The 25,193-nt window shown below is 39.7% G+C and overlaps 1 protein-coding gene across 1 annotated transcript in view; it reads right to left on the bottom strand.

Moving 5' to 3' along the window:
* Positions 1-3,764: 3,764 nt before the first annotated feature.
* Positions 3,765-25,193, bottom strand: part of LOC124858274 (cadherin-12-like) — a 190,850-nt gene continuing 169,421 nt past the window's right edge. Inside the window, exons 10-12 of the mRNA XM_047350231.1 lie at positions 16,059-16,176; positions 13,313-13,564; positions 3,765-5,102 (exon numbers count right to left, since the gene is read on the bottom strand). Coding sequence (XP_047206187.1) covers positions 4,591-5,102; positions 13,313-13,564; positions 16,059-16,176 — 882 coding nt within the window. The 3' untranslated portion in view covers positions 3,765-4,590. The remainder of the gene's footprint in view (positions 5,103-13,312; positions 13,565-16,058; positions 16,177-25,193) is intronic.

The raw sequence follows: 25,193 nt of genomic DNA on the forward strand, positions 1-25,193 counted from the left end.
CCTGTTGCTGTGTCAGTCAGCTGTGTAGCCAAAGGCAGGGGGATTGCTCTGAAATTTTGCCTTCATCAAGACAAGCTTAATTCTGAGTCACACCTATCACTCTTTTTAAGTTAATGTGGTCTTTAGTTCACTTTTGCAAACTGCAGCAGGGAATTTAATTTCTCTCAGCACAATAAAAATCCAATTGCAGGCTCAATAACGGTGAAGATCGCTTGGCTAATTATAACTAACATTTACCTTTCAGGCCTACATGTATGAGTTTATTTTCTTTAAAAACATTTTTTTAAGTTTTTAAAGCTATATATATTTTAAGCTATATTTTTCTTTTGGTTGTTCACAACTGTATACAACTATGCAAATAATACAAAATTGTTTGTCTTCTCTTTTAGTTTGCCCTAAGTCTTAAGAATCTCTTTTTCCTTTTTTTTCCCTAAAATACCACAATTACGTAAAGATGTGGTATTTGTCCTGAAGCTTATCATACCAACTGTTTCCTAGTGGCACATGCTAATTCAGTTTGACCTATTCACCAAAAAATGTGGAAATGTTAATACCTTTGGTATGACAATTTTCAATAAGGTTTTACAAACTAATTCAATATATTTAGAGAGAGAATTCGCAATCCTTATGTTTGGTTACTAGCATTTTTCTAGAGCAATATGTAATTTTTAAGTTGATGTTTTTTGTAATTTATATAGATGTTTAATTATAACTAGATAATTTATAGGATAAGTAAAAGCATATTAATGGGCAGGAAATGTATGGAACACTCTACAAAAATAAACAAAAAACTTCTAAATCCTTATTTGTATCATTTGGAAACATGAAAAGAGTGATGAACAGTGTTAGTGACAGTAGTTGTTGGTGTTCGTTACAGACCACCATCACTCAGAAGCAATGTGAGGGTGGAAGAGTGAACTTACATCACTGTCCTTGCAATTGCTGCTGCCTACAAGGATCATAGTTCATTTAATGCCCATTTGAACACATCAGTAGACATTTACGAAAGCTCCACTTGGGTATATTGTATTCTGGATGTGATAGAGTGAGACAGAAAGGGGAATCACTTCACATCCCACACTAAAAGCTTTAAATTGTATGTCACTGCACTGGCTATCATCCAAACCTTCCATTAGGTCGTCACCAGACCATGGCAGGCAAGGCCTTTGCCACTCTGTTCAGCGGCTGAAGAAATAGTCCGCGCTGATACCTTGCTAAAGTCTCTGTGTGTCTTGCAATTCCTGTACCTAGATTGTTTTCCTCAGTGTTGGAATGTTTAGAGGATTATGGAGAGATTCACCCCTTAAGGCATTTCTAAGTTTGTTTTTTAGGAATGAACAATCAAGGTAACTTTCTGGTTGGTGGATTCCTTGGAGGGGTACATTCAGTGCTGCTTTATAATCAAATTGCATCTGTACAGACGTTTAGTTTTGAGTAATAAAAATCATCAGCAATTTTTCTGAGTGTTTTTTCATTTCAAGATTGCATTTAAGACTAGATTTCAGTTTTTGTCCTTTGTCATAAAAAAACAAAAGGACTGGTATAAAACCATCTACTGGCAGCTTATGATACTTGCTAGGGGTGTCCCAATCTGAACCTAGGAATTAGATCATTGTCCTGATACACACATTTAAATTATTTGTATTGGAACCAGACAGACCCAGCTCTCGTGGTACCTGTTTTTAGTCAACCATCTGTGAATTTATAACCCATACTCCAAGTGAGTCAGTGAGTCACCTACTTTTTTGATACAGTTTTGTTGATCTAACAAATCTAGGTTTTCCTGATAATTGTATGCATTTTTCATAATAATGTTTACAGTGACAGGGAAAGACTGTATTTTCTGACATATCTCCCAGTCTGTCATTCTGTGCTGTAATAGCTTGAGACTGTGGAGAAAGCAGCTGAAACAATAGTCATAAAAAATAAAAATAAAACGTTTTTTCTCCGGTGATTGTTAGAAGAAGTAAAATACTTCTGTGGATTTCAGGTGATGGTATTTCAGAACATTATAATAGTTTTTTTGCCTACTTAACCTCGTGTTGAAGCATTTTATTAGGCAGTTCTACAGAAACCGCTTGGGAGAAATTATATTACTATCAAGAAAAAAAATACGGAGAGATATCAGCCAAAAAATTGGCAGGTGACTGAAATTTTCCTCAACTAGCCAGACAGAAACTATGAAAGCCAGATCTTCACATGACCACAGGCTGCATCAAAATTAAGAACTACCAGCTCTTACTGATAAAACTGTTTGATGTGGTGGTTATTATGGAAGAAATAAGACTCAAAGTTAGAAATTACTAGTGTTAGTGAGTTCTTACATTTTCTGACATGAAAATGAGCTTTCTACCAGAGGACCTTTAATAATACACATCTTGGTAATAATTTGCAGAACTGGCATGGAGCAAATTGACCAAGACATTTCAAAGTCTGTAGATGCCAAGAACAGTTTATGTATTAGAAAAACGTTATATGACATGGAACATGCTAAATTTGAAAATGTCTAAGGAGCCTGGATTTTCCCTAAAATCTAACTCTTTTTCACTTCAACGTCTGCAAATAATGTTCTCAGTGAGAGGAAATACTTTATTGGCTGCTGCAGGTATTATCTTTCTGGTCTGCTCTGTGCTTAGGTATCCTCAGCTGTCCCAGAAAGGCTCTGCAGAAGTCTTAAAATGTATAGCATTAAAAGAAAAGAATTTATGAGGTAAGACATCACTTTGTCTGCACAGGATTAACTAAAACCACAATGAAATATGTCAGGAGTCAAATTATGTATTATATGATATTTGTTTGGTCATATTAAACCAAAGCGTAAAAAATGCTAACATTACCACCTCATTTCAGTTAACTGATCTGCATGAAAACATTGTCAGCAGTTGGGAGTCTTCAATTTAACGTAGCTGTGCTTGTCAAGTAAAATGCTTGGAAACAAATAAAACAGTTTGTGTTTCAGTTTGTCAGAACATTAAAGCAGCTTTCTTAAGGTAGTTAAACTCCTCTTGGGACAAAATGTCCAACACTGTCAAGAAAATCGGGTCAGATCCGATCTATCCGGATCAGTAAAGGCACAATTGCTAATTACTACAAGGAAAAACATTTGTTGGTGTGGAAGTTGTTACAGAAGGTTTAGGTTAGCAAGTTAGCCATTTTCAGGATTAGCAAGGTGTGTAAAATTTTGGTTATGAAATGCAGCTGTCTGGGAAAGAACTTCAAATTCACCCCCAACTAGGGGAGGTTCAGTCGAATTGGAAGATAATAGGAAGGCTGAATGTATTACAGCAAAGTCAAGTCAGCTCTGATACATACTTTTGAGCTTTCAACGTCTGTTACGGAAGATGCTGGACTTGGAAATCCTGGCCGCCTGTTGGAAATCTCAGAATTAAGGTTTGGATCTACGAGTGCTGGGGAATCCACATGGAGGCATATGCTTGCTATGCTAACTTCACTAACTGCTAATAGAGTCCCTAAAGATACTCCAAAATGGGAACATCAACTGATTTTATCTTGGTATTAAATTAATAAAACTGTTTCACAGCAACTAATCTTGATCAGACATTTGCTCGGCTGATTTCCGTGAACAAACAAGTAACAATGTTGATGTCGACCATCTACATTCTGAAATGTAGTGCTTTTTTTTGTTTTGTTTTTTTAACCATAGCTTAAATCTGAGTTTTTAAGGCTATACAGTATATAGCACTTTATTAACGTATCCTGATCCGGACATCTCTGATGGATATAAATGGTATAGTAAGCATGAGTAAATTTTTCTGTCCAAGTGGCATTTATTTAAAAAAACAGTGCTTATTACATGACCAAACTGTAGCATTTAGCCAGCCCTAGCTTTCTTTTTTACAACTCTAGTACAAGTCTATTTACAGGATCCAACTAACAGAAACATACATTTTCACGTGGGCGTTTTTCATTAATTACAAAAATCCTCAAGTGTTTCCAAAAATAAAAAATATTGATGACTGAGAGATAAATAGATAAATACACAAACATTCGATCAGACCCAGTCATTCAATAAATAAATAGAACAATAAATAGCATTCAAAACATTCTTTGGGCAAACTCAGCCCAGCTCATTTGCTTCACAGGTTCTGGCATTGGTCTCGATGCCAGTCTAAGCACAGTACAGCATGCTGACTGAATCAGCTTTACTTAGGGGGTTGTAAGAAAGAAAGAAACAAACTTACTGGATATGTACCATGAAATAGCAAGTGAAACAACAATAATATTGAGGCACTTTAAAGGATGTTCCAGGAAATGACAACATTTCCGTACGTCTTCCTCGACAGGAAACTAAATGTAAGACATGAAACAACATTCAATTGATAGGAAATTGAATGGCTGCTCATCTAATCATGTTAACATAATTTCCCTCTTTTTTTATTTTCTTTTTTTTTACAATTTTGGGACTGAGCATTGTAAAACTACCATATAAAATAGAAACTGCGAGTTGTAAAACAAAAAGATAACACTGGCGGAAAACGATGATGAAAGAAATAGGAGGCAATAGCACAAAAAAAAAAAGAAAAAAACTAAACAATGTTACATCTTCCCTTTTTTAATCCATGAGGAACATCAGTGTGTGTTCTCTGTATTTGTCAAATCTGAATGAGTTTCTGACTGCTCTCCAAAGATCCCTGCCAGAGTCTTAAAGCGAGGCCCCCAGTTGCTGAGGTAGTCGTAGTCCTCCTCAAAGTCTACTGCTAAGGACTCGATGGAGCTAAGAGAATCGGCCACAGAGCCATCCCCCTCGTAGGCGTATGTGGCCAAAGAGTCGTAGGGTGGAGTCGCGTTGTCGGTGTCATGGTCTTTCAGCCGTTGGTTGATGAAGTCTCGGATGTCTGAGCTGTCCTGAGAGACGGGTGGCCTGGGACCTCGTTGTGTCTCGGGCTTGATGTCCCTGCGGTACAGGTTCTCCTTGACAACTTTGGGATTACGAAGGGTCCCCATGTCAAATGCATGCGTGTCCTCTTCCCCTCCTCCTTCGTCGTCGTAGTGGATCACGTTATCTCTGATGTCCTCTTTGGATGACATGAGGGTTTCTTTTTTCTTTTGCCGTCTCAAGCCCACATAAAGTACCACGATAACTGGGGAAGGAAGTTAAGATAGCTGCATGTTAGAAAGCCATTTGACTGTGCCCTAGAGCTACTCTTTGAATAGTTTTGATGAAATGCATTGCAAAAGACATAAAGGTGCTTGCATTAAACCTAACCTTACTTTTTTCTGACCACACTATTAATACAAGCAGCAGTGTTGGTTGTGTAGTTCAGCACAAGCCCACTAAGTACAAGTGACCTAAGGCTAAAATATAGGAGGAGATCACCTTCAGGTAAAGATGATCAGAGACTGTTTAAAGGAATGACAGGTAGAAAACTGACTTTTTTGATTGTGACTCTGGAAAATGGGCTTAAATACGGCACTTACTGAACCTATAATGTCTCTGAAAGCACCTTCACTTATTCCTACCACCATTCCGTCCCTACATGCTGCCATTTACTACCCAGGTACAACTGTGTTCAAAATAATTGTAATTCGGATAAAAAAGTGAGAAAACCTCAAAATGCATTTAACTGCTTTTATTTCCATACATTCCATACAATGGCACCTTCTATTTCTAACTGAAAGATTAAAAAAATGTGATCAAATTTGTTATAAACTTGGAGAAAGTGAGAAGAAAAAGATAACTTGCCTGCTCTTAAAAAAAAAAGAATGTTTAAATTTAAAACATCCAGCTTTTTTGTAAATCACTGAAGTAATATTTAAATATTTAACCACTGTTTCTGAGAACTGCTTTACATCTTCTGACTTCTGTGAACAGGGGTTCCAGCCCAGGTCAACTGGACTGCATTCCACATTAACTCAGAAACAGCATGCTTGATGTCAAGTTTTAATCTGATTGAACATCTGGGGATTGATCTGACCATGCCATAATGTTAATCTTTCTGGTCTGGAACCTAGATGCTTTTGTTTACTGTTGTGTTTGGGTCTGCTGTCTTGTTGAAACACCCATTTCAATGGCATTTTCTTTTAATCAGATTCACATTCTCCATAGCATAATCCCTGTGCCACCATGCCTCGCAATGTACTGTACCTTAAAGGTTGTGTTTAGAGATCATCTGACAAACTGTCTGCAACCTTTAGACCCGAAAGACAAATCTAGATTTCATCAGTCCACAGAATGTTGCTGAATTGCTGTCGGTTTGGCAAATTGTAACCTCTTCCGCTAAAATCATTTTTTCAACAATGGGAGTTTGCACGGGCAGATAGCTTGAATTCAGATATGCATCTTCTACATCTCACTGTTCCCACAGGTAACTGCAGACATTTCCTAATCAACCTGAAGCTAATTAGTGGAAAAGTTTGTGTCACTTTTATGTTTTCAAAAATCCCAACTCTGGAAAGAGCTTTTTAAAATAGTGTTTTTCTGACAAAAAACCCTCATTTGTGTGTCAATGGAATTTTCAAAAGCAGCAGAAAGTCTGTGTCTTGGTAAATATCCGTGCCATGTCTGTGAGAGAACATGCCATTTAATTAGGGCAGAGTGATTTAATCTTCATAAAAAAGGAAATGGATAAACTGCTACTAAATCTCTCCATATAGTAGACAGATATTTTAAAAGTTGTGTGCCAAACATTATAAAGATTAAACATTATTATTATCATTATTATCACGACTGTAACTATTTTTTCTAAGCACTCTGTTAAAGTCCCTCCAACTGCTATCACTGTATAATACAAAGAAGAATTAAAGCACAATTTATCCACCCAAAAAACCTTTATAAGTTTTTGTTACTTAACAAAGCAAATAATGTATCAGCTGTTGGTTATACAGCCTTTTTTAAGCTTCCAGGTCCCCAGATGATTTGAAGATTACATTACTTTATGAGAGTATCATAACATGAACATGTCCTCAATTTCCTAGTCATACATCTTGGATTTTATTTGCCAAGCTCCGCTGTTTCCATCAGAGTTTATTATCTCATTAGCATTTATATCATGCTAACATGAAGCACTAAGATGATGAACATTGTACTGGTGAGCATGTTAACACACTGACATTTGCAATTAACTCACAGGCCCCACTGTGACTACAGTAGAGACTTAGAGATCTGACTTTAAATGACTTTGAATCCTGTTCAGACATCTAAGTTAGCTCATTATTTCAATTACACACCGAGCACTTGTTTTATTTTAATCTCCTTTAATGGTGAGTTGAAACAACAGTGATGAGCAGGTTTCACCTAAAGTTTTCCTGATTTCTATCTGAATGTCTGGCCATTTTCCAACATACAGTTTAATGCCTGGCGGTCTGCTTCGGTCTGTGCACTGAATAGAGAAAAATAAGCAGTTTAAGATCTTTGTATGCAGGCATGGGCTGGTATGTGATTCTGATGGCGTGCTAACTTGGTAAATATTCTACAGTTTCCTGGTACTACACTTTTTAAGAAAGTACATGCAGTATAACATGCAAGTATGAAAAGAACAATTAGTGCAATTGCTGCTAAAATAAAATACAGCACCTAGCAAAAGTATTCATACCCTTTGAAAACATTTTTGTTACCTTGCAACCACAAACCTCAATGTATTTTATCGGGTTTTACTTTGATTACTCATGGCTAGTCTATATAAAATACATTGAAGTTTATGGTTGTAATGTGCTAAAATTTCAAAAAGTTCAAAGCATAGTAAGGTTTCTTTGAGGCACTGTATTAATTACTATTAATATAATTATCCATCCATGTTTTATACCCACTTCTTTTGTACAGGGCCTCAGGTGTGCTGGTGCCTATCTCCAGAGGTCTTTTGGCAAGAGGTGGGGTGTACCCTGGACCGGTCACCAGTCCATCGCAGGGCAACACAGAGACATGCAGGACAAACAACCGTGCACACACCCATTCACAACTAAGGCCAATTTAGAGAGACCAATTAACCTAACAGTCATGTCTTTGGACTGCGGGAGGAAGCCAGAGTACCCTGAGAGAACCCACGCATGCACGGGAAACCAGGATCTTCTCGCTCCAAGGCAACAGTGCTACCAACTGTGCCACCGTGCCTAATACAACAGTATTAACTAAAATATTTAACTTTCTTTTATTTCCATAAAGCCTAATTTGTCTTTGTAAGAGAGGGAAAGGTATAGTAGCCTTCTGTGGCTCAGCTGACCATCAGTATGAAGCAACAGGTATGGGAGGGGCAGCACTGTGTTAGTCTATGTTTCATAAAGCAAGAGAAAACCTTGGTGAGTCCGTCACTGGCATCTCAATAAAATAACTTTAAACCTTTAGACAGAACATTTGAACAGTTTTGGTACCATATGTTTTTTCAAACCTTGCTATTCTTTGATATCAGTTACCCATCCATGCCCACAGTACATTAATTAAGGTTAAATTTCACTAATGAAAATTTAAAAAAGAACCTGCCTGAACTCCAACATATTTTAGACAACATAGTAGATCCCTGTTGTGTTGTTCTCTTCCTGATGCAAAGGAGTAAATTTCCTGCTCTCCCTTCTGTCTTGTCAGTGCAATCTGTCTTACTCTGTCTATCTCCCCTCTGCGTCCCTTCCTCTGTATGCGCATTGAATAATGCAGTAAATATGTGTTTTTCCTCTGGCTCTGTGATGCATAGCTGCACCTCAGAGGTGGAGCAATGGGAAGAATAACTCTGAAATCAGTCAGTGAAATGAAAGAGTCAAATAAATACATTAAAGTTAAAAAAATGGGTCTCTTGCTTTAAACCACTCCCTTATATAACTTCTCTGCTTTCCTCCACTTGCAAATAAATTCATCAACCTTTATGTGGTGTGCCAGTTCCCCCTAGTGGCACATTTGCATACTCCAGCAACACAGTGTTTATGTAGGGCATCCTGGTTGCACCCCGACCTGTCACGAGGTCCGTTCCTCACTTTGGAGAGAATAAGAAGCAAACTGAAGCCTCCACAAAGGTTTGCTTAATTTGCATCATTATTTCTCCTGGTCCAACAAATCCTCCTCAGTGTCTCTACAGAAACACTCACAGTGTGAGTTCAGACTCTGTCTGCCACTTCCCTTCTCGGGGGCAGCCTGACAGTTTGGCATCAGCCTCAGCCTTGAGGGGATGACTCAATCAGGAGCTTTGAAGACAGTCTTAGGATGGAGAGGACACACTGACACAGCTCCACAGCACACTACCACAATCCACTGTGAGCTTTTTGTTTGATAACATTTAAAACATTCATCCATAAGTGGATATTTCACCTGACTACATTCATGACACTCATGAAAAAGTGGATTAATTATGAGGCAGGGTTTTTATTCTGTGTTGGGTGTAAATTAGAAAAGTAAATAGAGCTAAACTCAAAAGTCACAGCTACCCTTAAATTCCAGCATAAAACAAGAAGCCGCACCTCCCACGTTTATAATTTCAGAAAATTAATAGCAGAAGATTAAAGGAAAGGGTGGCGGTATTTTTTTTTACAAGCGTGACATTGTGGGAAACATAAAAAGCTGTAGCGTGAGACGCATCAACAGGGTCAGAGAGATTAAATTTGGTTTATAGAGCTAAGCGGCTCCTCCCTCCAATCTTTAACGTCTCATTGAACGATCATATACTGGGTATATAATTAAACGTGGGTGCTCTTGCAAAAATGTCAGCCCGGGATAGTCATCTCTGGTTGCCAGAAAGAGAAAAACTGCATTCCAGTGAAATGTCTATGCTTATTTAAATGTCCAAGAACATAGTATACACAAAAAAGATCGAAGTCATGACGCTGCAAACCTAGTAGACTTCCAAGAGGATTTAACAGGGATTATTTTATTAATTCTTCTTGTTTTCAGGTGTTATGCTTTAACATGATTATTTTGTGAAAACCTTTACAGAAACAAGCAAGAAAACACTAAGAAACTGTATATTGTTAAAACTGTACTGGGATTACTGAAAAATATTATTGTACATGAAGGGAACCAAGATCGTATCCATATATTTCATGTCAAAATATCAGTTTTCTGCTTTGGTCAGGCTTTGCATATAAAAACCTGCAGAAAACACTGACTGTCAATCCATCCATCCATCCATGGAATGACAGATGGATGGATAATGGACAAATCTATGCATGGATAGATTGACTGATAGACAGATAGACAGATACTGTAGTTTTTTTATACTTAGAAGGATATGTATCATCTACATATCCTTCAAATGAGGGCAGCAATCTTTTGGAGGAAAACAATCCAAATAAGTACACATTTCTAAGATGATCTCTTTGCCAATAATTAAAATCTCATTTTGTAGAGTTTCACTGTGGATTTGGAAAATATTTTGTATGTTTTTGCAGGCAAACAAATGAACAGCAACAAAAAGAAAGCTCTTGACTTTGGAAGCAGCACAAATCACCAATAAACAGTGGTGCAATAGAAACATTGGTAGTTTGACATTTCATAAAATGTCAGCATCTCTCTTTTTGACAAGATTTAGACATGGGGATCAATACCACTATCCTGGAATCTAGTTGTCACCGTTTTCTGCAAAGCAGGATGGCACTGACCCCACAAGCAAGAAACCGAGAAGAATCTATCCCCCAGATGAAGACAAAAAATTTAGGAGATTAAGTATTTATAACAATCTATATAAAAAGGTTCTTCAGAAAAGGTCTTCAGTTGGTTTTTCTAGAGCTTGTCGAAAATAGCAGACAAGCTGCTTCCTCCAGCCTTTTCTTACAGGCTACTTTCTAAAATATTGAGGTGACAGGTTAAGTTACAGGTTAATTTCACGGGTAATTACATATAACTTTCTGAAAGTATCAGGTTAGTTTGCTGGAATTACAGATTCATTTTCTGAAATTTGAGAGTTTTTTGTTCAGAACGTATACGTCATTTTTAGAAATGTAGAAAGGGTTAATGCCTAGAACCTGTATTGAACATTTCTTATGTTCCTTGTGCTATGAAGCTGCTGAACTGTTTCGATGGACCACTTGACTTATTTTAAGTACATAGCCCTAAACCGCTCATTGGTTTTGGAAATGCATTTTGGAGGCTATTTGATTACGTATACAGGAATGTGTTTTGCCTTTTTTTGTTGTTGTTGTGTTATTGTGATTGTCTGTACTACTCGAGTGGACTGCCAAACTGAATTACCATTTTTGGACAAATAAAGTATTTTGAATTGATTCGAACTCATTTGATGTTAACTTACATATTATAGGACCGTTTCAAACAATTAGAATATTATGAAAAAACTTCTGTCTTTTTGTCGCTTATTCTAGAAGGTGAAACTCACTAACTATATAGATTCTTTATACAGAGTGAAATATTTCAAGTCTTTATCCCAAGGAATTTTGATGATGGCTTACAAGTAATGAAAACCCAAAATTCAGTGTCTCAGAAAATTAGAATGTCACATGAGATCAATGTAAAAGGATATTTTAAACAGAATTGTCCGGCTTCTGAAAAGTATGGTAATTTGTCTGCACTTAATACTTGGTTGGGGCTCCTTTTGCATGAATTACTGCTTATATTCAGTGTGGCATGGAGGCAATAAGGCCGTCGGCACTGCTGAGGTGTAACAGAAGCTTCCAGTGTTTTAATAGCAACCTTCAGATTATCTGCATTGTTGGGTCTGGTGTCTCTCATCTTCCTCTCGACAATACTCCATAGATTCTCTGTGGGGTTCAGGTCAGACTAGTTTGCTGGCCAATCAAGCAATGTAACACCATGGTCACTGAACCAGCTTTTGGTACCCTTGGCAGGTCAGTACGAAGTGCTGCTGGGAAATAAAATCAGCATATCCATAAAGCTTGTGGGCTCAAGGAAGCATGAAGTGCTCTAAAATGTCCTGATAGATGGCGGCATTGACTGCTGACTTCAGAAAACACAGTGGACCAACACCAGCAGATGACATGGCGTTTCAAATCACCTCTGAATGTGAAAACTTCATGCTGAACTTCATGCAACATGGATTCTCTGCCTCTTTATTCTTCCTCTAGACTCTGGGACCTGGATTATCAAATGATATCCAAACTTTACTTTCATCTGAAAAGATGATTTTGGACCACAGAGCAACAGTGCAGTTATTGTTCTTTTCAGTCCAGGTAAGATACTTGTGACCCATGTGTAGGATTTGTCTGCGTTTAGTGGCTCTTAATGCGCTGCCCTTAGCCTCAGTCCACTCCTTGTGAAGCTCTCTCAAATTCTTGAATGGATGTTGCTCGATAATCCTCTGAAGGCCGCAGTTATCCCTATTGCTGGTGCACCTATTCCTTCCACACTTTTTCTTCCACTCAACTTTCTTTGGGTATGCTTGGATACAGCACACTGTGAACAACCAACCTTCTTAACCCCTTATGTTGCTTTTTGCAGCTTACTTATCCATCAAGTAATGGAGGGTGTCTTCTGTAGATCTATCAAGTCAGCAGTCTTCTCCACAATGGTGTCAGCCATAAAATGGCCATTACATAACATTTACACATTAATAATGCTTTTTTTTTAAATCGGTGTTATGTACTATTTAAATTTAATGAGAAACTGAATTTAGGGTTTTTATTACTTGTAAGAAATTATATTTTATGTTTTGGAACTTACAGGTTTCTTTTCCAGAACTTATTTACTAGAATTGATCCAGAATTCAAAGGTTACATTTTCAAAAATCAACATTTACTTCCTGAAATTTAGAGGTTACTTTTACTGAAATCATAGGGGAATTTAAAGGTAACTTTATGCAAAGTTACAGAAGTTGCACCCTGAAACACAGATCTTACTCCAGGAGCTTATAGATCACTTACAGATTATGTTAATACAAGTTTCATTTTACTTTCTCAGAGTGTACAGGTTACTCCCATAGTATTTACAATTACTTAAAGTTAAAATCCTGAAACCCACAGGTTCTTTTTTTTTCACGTATAGATTACATTATGAAACTTTCAGGTCCCTTCTTCAAATTAATTTGTTACTTTCCACGTTCTTGCCTACAATTTTCTGTCTCATTCCTTTTACAGTGCACCATTGCCTGTAAAATTTCCTGTAGTTCTAATTATTATTTTTTTGTGCAGCTCTGTTTTAGTTCAGATAAGAAAAAAATTCTTGTAAGAATTTTACCCAACAAAAAACAGTTGCACCACTAATTATGTTTGAGCTAAAATGCAATTCTGATTTAACTCCTGTCTGCTTATCTCAGTCTTTTTGCAATGACCTGTATGTTTTTGCATTTTAACTGATACTATTACAAATGACCATAGGCATCTCACAAATGTGTGTCATATAAAGAGCTCCATGGACAACTATCAATGATACTGTTGCAAAAAAAAAAATTTTTCGGCCAGATCTCACCTAATAGGATGACGATACACAGAAGAATGGCAATGAGAGCCCCTGTGCTTAGCCCAACAGGAAGAAATATGGCCTCAGCGCTGCATGTTAAGAGTGAGCCATCTAATTCGCAGCCACACACACGAATGGTTAGTGTGCCCGTGCTGCTCTTCGGGGGATAGCCGTTGTCTTCGATCACAACAGGCAGGGAGTAGATCTCCTGTAGACGTCGTCTGAAGCCGCTTCGCTTTGTCAGAATCCCAGCCGTGTTGTCTGAAAGAGATGAGGCATACCGATTTATATATATTCAAAAGAATATATGTGAATTAGAACTAGTGTGGAATTAGAGCTTATTTTTTATCCTTGCAGTTTGGAAAGTGTTCTTAGAAAGTAAAGAAAATATTTCTCTGTTTAACCTGAAATCAGTCAAACTACCTTCTGATGTTCTTTTAAAGTCTAGAGATCCAAGAACGAGAGGTGAAACTTTATTTTTGATATTGTTTAAAATCAAATATCCTCCAAATGCTTCTTAGAATAAAATGAAAAACTCCTACATATCAAAGTTTCATTTATTAAAGTATTAAAGTTTACATCTAACCACACCCAAAGTGGTCTCCTCTTGTTTTCTAATCTCTTTGCCCACTAAGTAAGAATTAAGTATGGTAGATACTAGCTGAGGAAAAGGAGATCAAAATATGAAGGAGTGGGTTGAGAATACAGCCGGAGGTGTAAGGATGGCATGTTGAATAGAGGGTGACAATGTACACACGGGAGGGGGCACATGTCAGTTCGAACCTGCCTGTTCCTGTCTTCCACAGCCACGTTGTCTGACCCCTGTCAAGTCAAGTTTGTTGCACCAACAGAGCCTTCACTTTTTTCTGACAGGAGGTCAGGCGTTTTAACACACCTTGCAAGTTGTGCACAGCCATGATTTGGTTTGTGCACCGTCTCTCTCTTGGTGAACCTGCGTGCATCGCCTTTGGTGTTTGTATTTTCTGTCCCTACCTATAAGATCTCGGGCTGTTTCCACAGAGTGTGTTTCCTAGGCTTCTGGCAGTCAGGAAAGTGAAAGACAGTGTGTCCAAAAGGTAAAAGTGGATCAGAGGTTCAGACATGGGCTTGTCAAGGACGGTGAATCTATTCGTTTCCCCTGGCCTCATCCTGCCATGTCCCACTTTTCACTGTATGTCTCTCTGGCTCGACTTCAAAGGGCTTGGAGAGTGCATGCTGAAGAGTGTCACACGTGGCCTTATCATTTCACCGTGTGCTTTAAAGTTATTTTCAGAACAGAAACTTGACACTCTAACAACCTTATGCTAGCTTCAACCACTTCTTGATCTTCAGCGATTTTAAAAATAATCAGTTGAATGCACAAATGGAGGAAAAACCATCAGAAAACGTGTGTTGTATGATTCTATTATGCTATACGGTGGTAAGGTTTTCGGTTTTTTGTCTTCCCTGTTTAAATGGTTAGATGGACTGTTTTGACACCTTTACCTCCTTTTTTATCTTGATCTTCTGACCCACCTTGACTTTGTTTGTAATTATCACACCTGCTACCATTTACACTATCCTGACCTGCCTTTGCTCATTGCTACACATCATTGCTTCAATTCTGGTCAATGGTACATGTTGTGGTTTGCTTTAGTTTTTTTTTTTCTATCATTACTGTCCATTTTTAGCAAGAATGAAAACTGTTGGACCTTTTCCACCAAACCAGCTTTGATCCTTGGTTCAGTCTTGTTGAGGATTCTTAGAACATTAATCCTATTTAGCAAGTTCTTATCAATCATTAGCAAATAGACTCTATCAATTGAGCTTTTTTGGTTCCAGCTGGCATTGGTCGTCTTAGAGAACATGCCACTTTATTTATAAAAACAATTTATCCAAGGAGCTGAAATGTATTTGCCACATTTGCCACATAGAAAGAGATGTGAGTAATCTCACAAAAAGGAACTCGTATATAAAATACGCTTATTGACACCTTTGGTAAAAACTGGTAAAATAAGATATTGATGTTTTCTGTAGGATTAAGGTCTGGGGAATGAGGTTGTCACAGAAAAAGGTGAATTTTGTGTCTGGTGAACCATTTCTGCATTAATTTGGCTATATGTTTTGATCATTATTCCATTAAAATACCCCTTGATGCCCCATTTTAAGTGGTCTGGCAGAACCCAATGGATTTCATCAAAAATGTCCTGGTATTTCAAAGAGTTCATGATTCCATCCACACTAACAATGACCACTATACTTAACACAATGATCCACTAATCTGAAAATCCTGAGAGGCAATTGACTATACATATTTTTTTTTTGATGGATAGAAAAACATGTTTTCCTTGTCTGTCTCCTAAATAATTAGTTAGTATGTAGATAATGCTGTATTTATACCAAAAGGAAACAGGGAATGATGTATTACTAATTACTCTCCAGGGATTTTTAGAGTTGCTTAAAAGTTTGCCACCAGCAACTTTGCTCAAAACAGTTATTTCATAATCTGGGATTTATTTTACTCCCCTAAATAAATATATTGAAATTAAAGGTTGGATTCTTCAAAAATATTCAGTGAGAGATTGTTCTGCAACAGTTATACTGCAATAAGACAATTTTAAAGTGCTTATAAAGTTAACACTTTTAACACAGCTTCACCAAAGGTGCCTAATAGGTACCAGGGTTCCTAATATGTACTGTTCAGCTAAGGAGATGTTTTGTTTTTTTCTTTTCATCATATTCACCTGGCAAAACCATTGTTTATGTGAAAACTTACTTCCAAAGTCTCTGATTGTGAAATTCTTATTCTTGACATCTTCCTTTGATGTTCTGAAAGAGAACTGTTGCCCAGCACTCGGAAGATCTTGGTCTTTTGCACTGAAGATTTGAATCACCTGGCAGGCATGAAGAACAATAAGTTTGATAAAATTAGTTTACTATTACCAGACATTTAAAAATCCTTTCACAGATTTCTGGGTATTGGACTACATTGATAACCTTTTTCACCGTAATACAGAAAAAACAGTTGGTGAATTTTTACAGTTGTAAAGTGAAAGATATTCAGTGCTGAACAGAGGTACCAACATGTCCTGAAGTTCAGATGCATATCAGAGCTTCCAGCCATGAAACCTGGCAGTGAATGGTTCTCTCTGTCATGTTGGATACAGCCACTGAACACTTTCTACATCACCTCAACATATGGTGTGATGGATTAACTTCATTTAAAACCACTGGGGCTTGCTCGGTGGTTGTAATTCTAGAGAGAGACACACCAGTGTAAAACGCTCTCACAGAGGCTCATATAGTATTTCCTCTTCGATTATTAATTCTTGTGTTTCTTTGCAGTGAAAAATGTGTTCATCCACATCATTTTTTCTGTTGTGCTGCCTGAGTAATTCATACTCATGCTTATGGGACTTTCTACCACAACCTACAATAGAATCTTAAATCCCAGGCAAGGACAGGGAACAGAAATAAAGAAAATAAGTAAATCGAAAACAAGGAGAAATAATTTTAATTCCTATTTTAATCATCCAGTGGTACACTAGGATACCCAGCAAACATGGTGAATAGGTTTAAACCGCTGACAGGAACACCTCTGACTTTCAGATTATACAGCTAGACAGAGACTACAGCCAGAGCAACACTATTAAAGGAGGAGAGATCTTTTTAATTTATTTTGCTTTTGTATTTTACCCTATACTATGTGACGTTTTCATAAAATCAGTTTATTGCTAAAGCTAGTGCTTGCCTCACATTGTTTACCTTTGTTTTTCAACACTCAAATAAATGGTTCTAGAGTTCCACCATGTAAGCAAAAAACAAAAATGCTCTTGTGAGGAGCTGTCGACAACCATCAACCAAATAACTAAAAACAGTTTCTCATTTAGCCTGCTTAATTCAACACAAAGCAATAAAAACACAGACCTAAAAGAAAAAAAATGAAATTAACACAGGAACACAATCAGCTTTCATCTTCTTGCTATTTCTTTTACTGTTGACAGTGTTCCGACTGAAGACTTAACAGTGGTGCTTGTGTTTACAAACGTGACATTTAGGAAAGCTGTTTAAACGCAGTTTAAACAGCTGCGTTTTAAACTGCATCAACTTCTTCAAGATGGCGCCATAGATTGTCGCCTCGGCGTGTTGGTGCGCATTGTTTTGTTTTGTTTTGTTTTTTGCTTTAAAACGGTCTTCTGTGATGAAACCCGGAGCTCTCTCACCAGAGAAGAACTCATGAACATCAGGGCTACTACACCAGAGGAGTTATTTCCCACTTTTCTGCCTACTGCTCTGGAATTTTTGGACATTCTGGTCAAAGGTGCGCTCACCTTTGCTCACGCGGTGAAACGCCGGAAGAGAGGGAAACGGGTTGGGGTGCTGGTACGTCTTCGCCAGCGTGGACTACGAACACCGTTACCTGGAATATTTTTCTCTAACGTGCGCTCACTTCCCAACAAAATTGAGGAACTACAACTGCTGTTGGGGAAAAACAGGGACTTTTATTCATCGGCAGTTTTGTGCTTCACGGAGACGTGGCTGTGTGGATTAATACCGGACTCTGCGCTGCAGCTGGCATGATTCCAGCTCTACAGAGTGGACAGAGACACGGAACTCTCCAGCAAAGAGAAAGGTGGAGGAATCTGTTTCTACCTCAACAGTGGTTGGTGCAACGACGTGACAGTGATTCAGCAGCACTGTTCTCCAGACCTGGAATCCTTCAACATGAACTGTAAGCCTTTCTATTCCCCCCGTGAGTTCGCTTCGTTCATCCTGGTTGGTGTTTACATCCCGCCGCAAGCTAACGTGCAGGTCGCACAGCGCATGCTCGCTGACCAGATACGGAGTGTGGAGCGGACCAACCCGGACTCCTTAGTTATCGTCGTTGGCGACTTTAACAAAGGTAATCTCACCCACGAACTCCCCAAATATAGACAGTTTATTAAATGTCCGACCAGAGAGGACAACATTTTGGATCACTGTTACACCACCATCAGAGACGCTTATCACGCCGTCCCACGTGCTGCAATGGGCCAATCCGACCACATCATGGTCCACCTGATTCCTGCATACAGGCAGAAACTAAAGCTCTGCAAACCTGTTGTGAGAATGTCAAGGAAGTGGAGCAGTGAGGCTGTGGAGAATCTCCAGGCATGTTTAGGCTGTACAGACTGGGATATGTTCAGGACTACTACCAACAGTCTGGATGAGTACACAGAAGCTGTGACTTCCTACATCAGCTTCTGTGAGGACCACTGTGTACCATCATGCACCAGGGTGAGCTACAACAACGACAAACCCTGGTTCACAGCCAAACTCAGAAGGTTAAGACTGGATAAGGAAGAGGCCTTCAGGAGTGGGGACAAAGACATATACAGAGAGGCGAAGTACAAGTTTGGCAAGGCAGTGAAAGAGGCCAAACGACTGTACTCTGAGAAGCTCCAAAACCAGTTCTCAGCCAACAACTCTGCATCTGTGTGGAAAGGGCTCAGGCAGATCACCAACAACAAGCTGAAAGCCCCCCACTCCATCAACAACCGACGCCTCGCCAACGACCTGAACGAGTTCTACTGCTGCTTTGAAAGACAAAGGGACAGTCCTGCAACCATCCCCCACGACACCCCCCAACACCTGCAGCCACAATCCACCACCCCCACCTCCCCAACCTCAAGAGGGGCCTTGGCACCCCCAACCCCCAACCTGAAGTTTCCCCCCACCAGCCCCCTACCCACGCCAGGGATGGCTCTTTCCATCCAGGAGAGTGACGTCAACAAACTCTTCAGGAGACAGAACCCCCGGAAAGCTGCTGGACCGGATTCTATCTCACCAGCCAGCCTGAAGCACTGCGCTGATCAGCTGTCTCCAGTCTTCACAGACATTTTTAACACTTCACTGGAGACATGTCATGTGCCAGCCTGCTTCAAGTCATCCACCATCGTCCCTGTTCCCAAGAAGCCAAAGAGCACAGGGCTTAATGACTTTAGACCCGTCGCCCTGACCTCTGTGGTGATGAAGTCCTTTGAGCGCCTTGTGCTCTCACACCTAAAAGACATCACCGACTCCCTCCTGGACCCCCTGCAATTTGCCTACAGAGCCAACAGGTCTGTAGATGATGCAGTCAACATAGCCCTTCACTTCATCCTCTGGCACCTGGACTCCACAGGAACCTACGCCAGGATCCTGTTTATGGATTTCAGCTCTGCCTTCAACACCATTGTCCCAGGTCTGCTCCAGGAGAAGCTATCTCAGCTGAGTGTGCCCGACTCCACCTGCAGGTGGATCACTGACTTCCTGTCTGACAGGAAGCAGCGCGTGAGGCTGGGGAAGCACGTCTCTGACTCCCTGACCATCAGCACCGGTTCCCCCCAAGGCTGTGTTCTCTCTCCTCTGCTCTTCTCCCTGTACACCAACAGCTGCACCTCCAGTCACCAGTCTGTCAAGCTTCTGAAGTTTGCGGATGACACCACTCTGATCGGACTCATCTCTGATGGTGACGAGTCCGCCTACAGATGGGAGGTGGACCATCTGTTGGACTGGTGCAGCCAGAACAACCTTGAGCTCAACATTCTAAAGACAGTGGAGATGGTTGTGGACTTCAGGCAGAAACCAGCCCCACCTGCCCCCATCACCCTCTGTGACTCCACAATTGACACTGTGGAATCTTTCCGCTTCCTGGGAAACATCATCTCCCAGGATCTCAAGTGGGAACCAAACATCAGCTCCCTCATCAAGAAAGCCCAGCAGAGGATGTTCTTCCTGCGACAGCTGAAGAAATTCAACCTGCCAAAGACTATGATGGTGCACTTCTACACAGCCATCATTGAGTCCATCCTCACCTCCTCCATCACCATCTGGTACGCCGCTGCTACAGCCAAGGATAAGGGCAGGCTGCAGCGTGTCATTCGGTCTGCTGAGAAGGTGATTGGCTGCAGTCTACTGTCGCTCCAGCAACTGTACACCTCCAGGACCCTGAAGCGGGCAGGGAAGATTCTGGCTGATCCCTCCTACCCTGGTCACAGACTCTTTGAGACTCTCCCCTCTGGCAGGAGGCTGCGGTCCATCCGGACCAAAACCTCACGCCACAAGAACAGTTTTTTTCCCATCTGCCACCAGCCTTGTTAACAAAGCCCGGAAACCACCCTGACACTCTCCCTTTCCCCCACACCCCCCCCTTTTTTGCTGATAGGACACTTGTAACTTGCAACTCTATGCATTACATTAACGCTCAGCTTGGACTGCTTTACTTGCACTGCCATACTTGCACACTGATCTCCTGCACTGTTGTACTGCTCTCACATCCAATACTGCTCTATATTTACTCTCTCACTTAAAACTGTGCACATATATTTATATTATATTGTAGATATGTTTATACTGTTTAATTTGTATTGTATTGCACTGACTACGCCAAAACAAATTCCTTGTATGTCCAAAAACATACTTGGCAATAAAGCTTTTCTGATTCTGATAAACACCAAAGGTTTTAAAATTACCTGATGATTCATAAGTCCTGTTTAAAATTGTCTGTAACCCTCCTTCAAGATACACAGCGATAAGCAAACTGAAGGGGGTCCTGATAATTTACTCTTTGCTTATTCAGGTGGGCCAACAGGAGTCTCTCTAGGACCTTCATGGTGTAGGATGTCAGGGCAACAGGTCTATAGTCATTGAGGACAGATGGGTGAGTTTTCTTTGGTACCGGAAAAAGACAGGAGGTCTTCCACAACACTGGAACTTTCATCTGGGCCAGGCTAAGATTGAAGAGGTGCTGCAGAATCCCACAGAGCTCCCAAGAGCCGTGCTCTGCACGGGTCTTGAGGACTCTGTGGGTCAGAGGATGGGATGTCTGTTTGGCTGTGAGCAGGAGAGAAGGATGCTGAGCTTGTTCCTGAACTGAACCTATTGACAAATGTGTTTAGTTCAGTGGCTCTGTCCAGACATCCATCGGTCCAGTTGTCCTTCTGCTTGAAACCTGTGATCTTCTTCATCCCTGACCACACATTTCAATTCAAATTCAATTCAATTCAAAAATACTTTATTAATCCCAAAGGGAAATTAAATGTTGTTGTAGCTCATTATGAAGGTTTCTTCAAAGAGCCGTTGTAGATGCTGATGGCTGTGGGCAGGAAGGATCTCCTGTAGCGCTCCGTCTTACAGCAGATCTGAAGAAGCCTCTGACTGAAGACACTCTGTTGTTGTAGGACAGTCTGATGAAGGGGATGCTCAGGGTTCTCCATAATGTTCTTCATTTTATGAAGAATCCATCTTTCCACAATGATCTCCAGAGGTTCCAGAGGGGTCCCCAGAACAGAGCCAGCCTTTTTATCAGCTTGTTGAGCTTTTTTAAGTCCCTGGCTCTGATGCTGCTTCCCCAGCAGATGATGGCAGAAGAGATCACACTTTCCACAACAGACTTATAGAAGATATGCAGCATCTTGCTGCAAACACCAAAGGACCTAAGCTTCCTCAAGAAGTACAGTCTGCTCTGTCCCTTCTTGTAGATGGCTTCACAATTGCATCTCCACTGTAGTCTGTTGTCCAGGTGAACACCGAGGTATTTATACTCCTCCACTACCTCCACCTCTTCTCCCATGATGGAAATAGTTTTTGACTTATTCCTGTTTGTCTTAAAATCTACAATAATCTCCTTTGTTTTCTCCTCATCTTCTCATTTCTGATAATTGTTTTGCTGGAGCTTGCTCTCCAGCTTTTTCTTTTGCTGTCTCTTATCTTAACTTTAAGTTGCTTCTGTATACTCCTCAATAATTAATTGTCTCCCTCTCTGAAGGCTCTTTTTTTGTTAAGCAGGTCCTTCAGGTCACTGGTGATCAAGGGTTTTTTTATTGGCGAAGCATCTCACCTTTCTGGTGGGGATGGTGGTATCCACACAGAAGTTTATGTAGTCGGTGACACACTCAGTCAAGGGCGGAATTTGCGGGGGGGGGGGGGGGGGGGGGGGTGTTAGGGGGGTTTTGACCCCCCCAAAAATCTGATCCAGTCAATATAACCCCCCTAATAAAATAGCATAATTACATTTACAAATATGTTCTGCATGAATAATTTTTTGATTTTAGTTTATTTTCAGAAGCTCCAGAAGTTTTCAGAACAGCCCTGAATCTTATGAAAAAAGACATTTAGGAGTTCATGTCTGTTCAAAAGATGCATTAAGCTCCAAAATGACAGACTTCCCATTTTAATTCAAAAAGAGTCAGATTTGTTTCTATTGTGTTCCATATAATCACCACCTACTTCACCTAACCTGGCAATGAGCCTAAAGGAAAAGAAGACAAAAAGTGGTTATTTGCGCACACGCTTTATACCAGTTTTCTTTTTAGAAATGTAAGAAAGAGAGGAAGGAAAAGAGAGTGAGAGAGTAAAATTTTAAAAAGTAATTTTTTATAGATGAGAGAAGAAGCACATTTATTTGAGACGCAGTAAACACTTTCTCTGAGTTTAAGAACAACTTTAGTCTGTAGGACTGATCAGAAAGTTTTTTCTAAATATCACAAAATGTGTTTTGTGATATTTATCTGCTTCAGCCAAATATTTTTTTCTGAAAAATGTTTCTCTTCGTCCTTTACGTCAACTACTAACAAAAAATAAAACTAAGTCAAATTATTGAGAAGCTTTATTGTTTGAGTCACAATAAATTACATTCAATCAAAAACATAGCCAAGGCAGAGAATTGCTACAACATGTCCTGTGTTACTTTAACTTCAAGTGACTTATAAACTGGGCCGCTGTCAGATGAAAATTTAACTATTTGGTGCCTGGGTAAAAAACCCCAATGGTTCAGACCCTAAAAACACCCCTGGTGGTGCCTCTACTTTATAAGTTAGTTTGTTTCACGATGGAGCTCTTAACTGGAAATATTCATGTTAATTCTCCATATTCATGAATATGAAGGTGCTAAAAATGTACTGTATTTGATTGTGTTAGAAAAAAAATTAAGTAAAAGTAAGCCTTTATTAATTGCTGAACTGATGTGGAACAGAAAAACTGCAGAGTAAATACAAAGAAAACAGGAAAGTTAAGTGAAAACAGTAAAGGCATTTGAATACATTTCGCCAACTTTGGCTGACTTCTTTTACAAAAGTAAATGATTTAATAAATAAATAACCAGGCCAAGAGCTTAACCCCACCCAATGCTAGACCCAAAGTTACGCCCTTTCACTCAGTCATGGCATTGATGTCCTCTCCATGTGGCTGGAACAGTGCATCCCAGTCTGTAGCCTCAAAGCAACCTTGCAGGGCTTCTTCAGGTTCCATCTTCTCACAGTTCTTTTTATGACAGGTTTCCTCTGAACAAGGGGCTTATATTTCGAGCAGAGAAAAACAAGGTTGTGATCTTATTTGCCTAGAGGAGGTCTTGCTTTAGGGATGTATGAGTCCTTGGCATTTGCATAAAACAAATCCAACATTTTGTTTTCTCTGGTAGAGCAGCTGACAAACTGTTGAAACGTTGGAAGTGTAGCAGAGAGTGAAGCATTGTTAAAATCACCAGATATTGCCACAAACATATTGAGGTTTTGTGTCTGTAGCTTAGCAACAGCTGAGCTGATGGCATCACTTGCAGTGTCAGCAACAGCTAAATGTGGAACGTATACAGTTGCCAAAATAACACTAATGAACTCTCTGGATAAATAATATAGACGAAAACTTACTGCTACCAGTTCAATATCTGGACTGCAGAGACGACACTTCAAAGTAACATGTCCTGGATTACACCATCTGTTGTTCACAAGTACTGCTAGTCCACCTCCTTTACGTTTGCCGCTCCTCTTTAAATCTCTGTCTGGTCGAATGGTCAGAAAGCCTGGCATAGAAATGCTGGAGTCAAGGATGTGATCCTGCAGCCATGTCTCAATAAAACACATAATACTGCATTCCCAATACTCTGGCTGGCTCCTTTGTAGGGCTTGGAGTTCATCCAACTTGTTTCCCAACGATCTCACATTGCCCATCATGATCGATGAAAGAGATGGTTTGAACTTCCTCCTTCTCTCTCTTCTCTTTGCTCCTGCGCTGCATCCACGCCATCTCCTTTTCAACTCATCAGGGATTTGGGTTTGTAGTTGACGTACTATTTGAGCTTTTGAGATATTAATCTGCTGCTCCCGGCTGTAAAAAACAACCCTTTTACCATGTTGATACATCATAACAAATGTCCAAAAGTAAAGAAGTATCAGCAAAAATCCTTCCAGCTGCACAGCATCCAAAACTGGAGACGATAATCGTCTAAAAATGATCAATTTTATCCACCACAAGAGGAATTTGTGTTGTTAAAAATAAATAATCAGAATAAAAAAGTAACAGAGCCACTCCAATGGATGGACTAAATGGCAAATGGATTGAATTTATATAGCAGTTTTCTAGTCAAACTGATGAGGAGAGTCAAGGCAACTGGACTTTTTGTTTCTTTATGATGTTTCACATGTAAAAAGCTTTTTTTATAGCCAAGAAGTAAAAGTTAAACAATATTTACTAGAACAACATGTAGCCACCTAACTAATATCTCGTGCATCACCACATTGAAAGACACACATACCTTATTTCTCCCTCGCCCTGCTGTTTTTACACTTTTTGTCTTCCCTTCCTTAAAGTGCAGCTCTGCACCCAGTCTGCTCTTCCTCATTCATGGGTTTGACCTACTGACGACCTTCTGGCCCATCCCAAGATCCCCCTCCAACAAACAGGAACTACTAATCAGCCCTGCTGTCGTGTTACATTATTCCAACGGTGGTGCACTCCATATTTGCCCTCTCAGTATTTGAATAAAATTCCCTGCAGGCCAGTAAAGCTGACACTGGGTGTGATGAGTGTTCTTCTGTGCTCCCCACAGCGGTTGTAAAGTTCACACTTTCGATCTCCGCCGAGCTGGATTACCTTTGTGATGAATATGTCCTGTTGT

Source organism: Girardinichthys multiradiatus, chromosome 21 (assembly GCF_021462225.1).
Source record: "Girardinichthys multiradiatus isolate DD_20200921_A chromosome 21, DD_fGirMul_XY1, whole genome shotgun sequence".
In the NCBI taxonomy this organism is placed as follows: Eukaryota; Metazoa; Chordata; class Actinopteri; order Cyprinodontiformes; family Goodeidae; genus Girardinichthys; species Girardinichthys multiradiatus.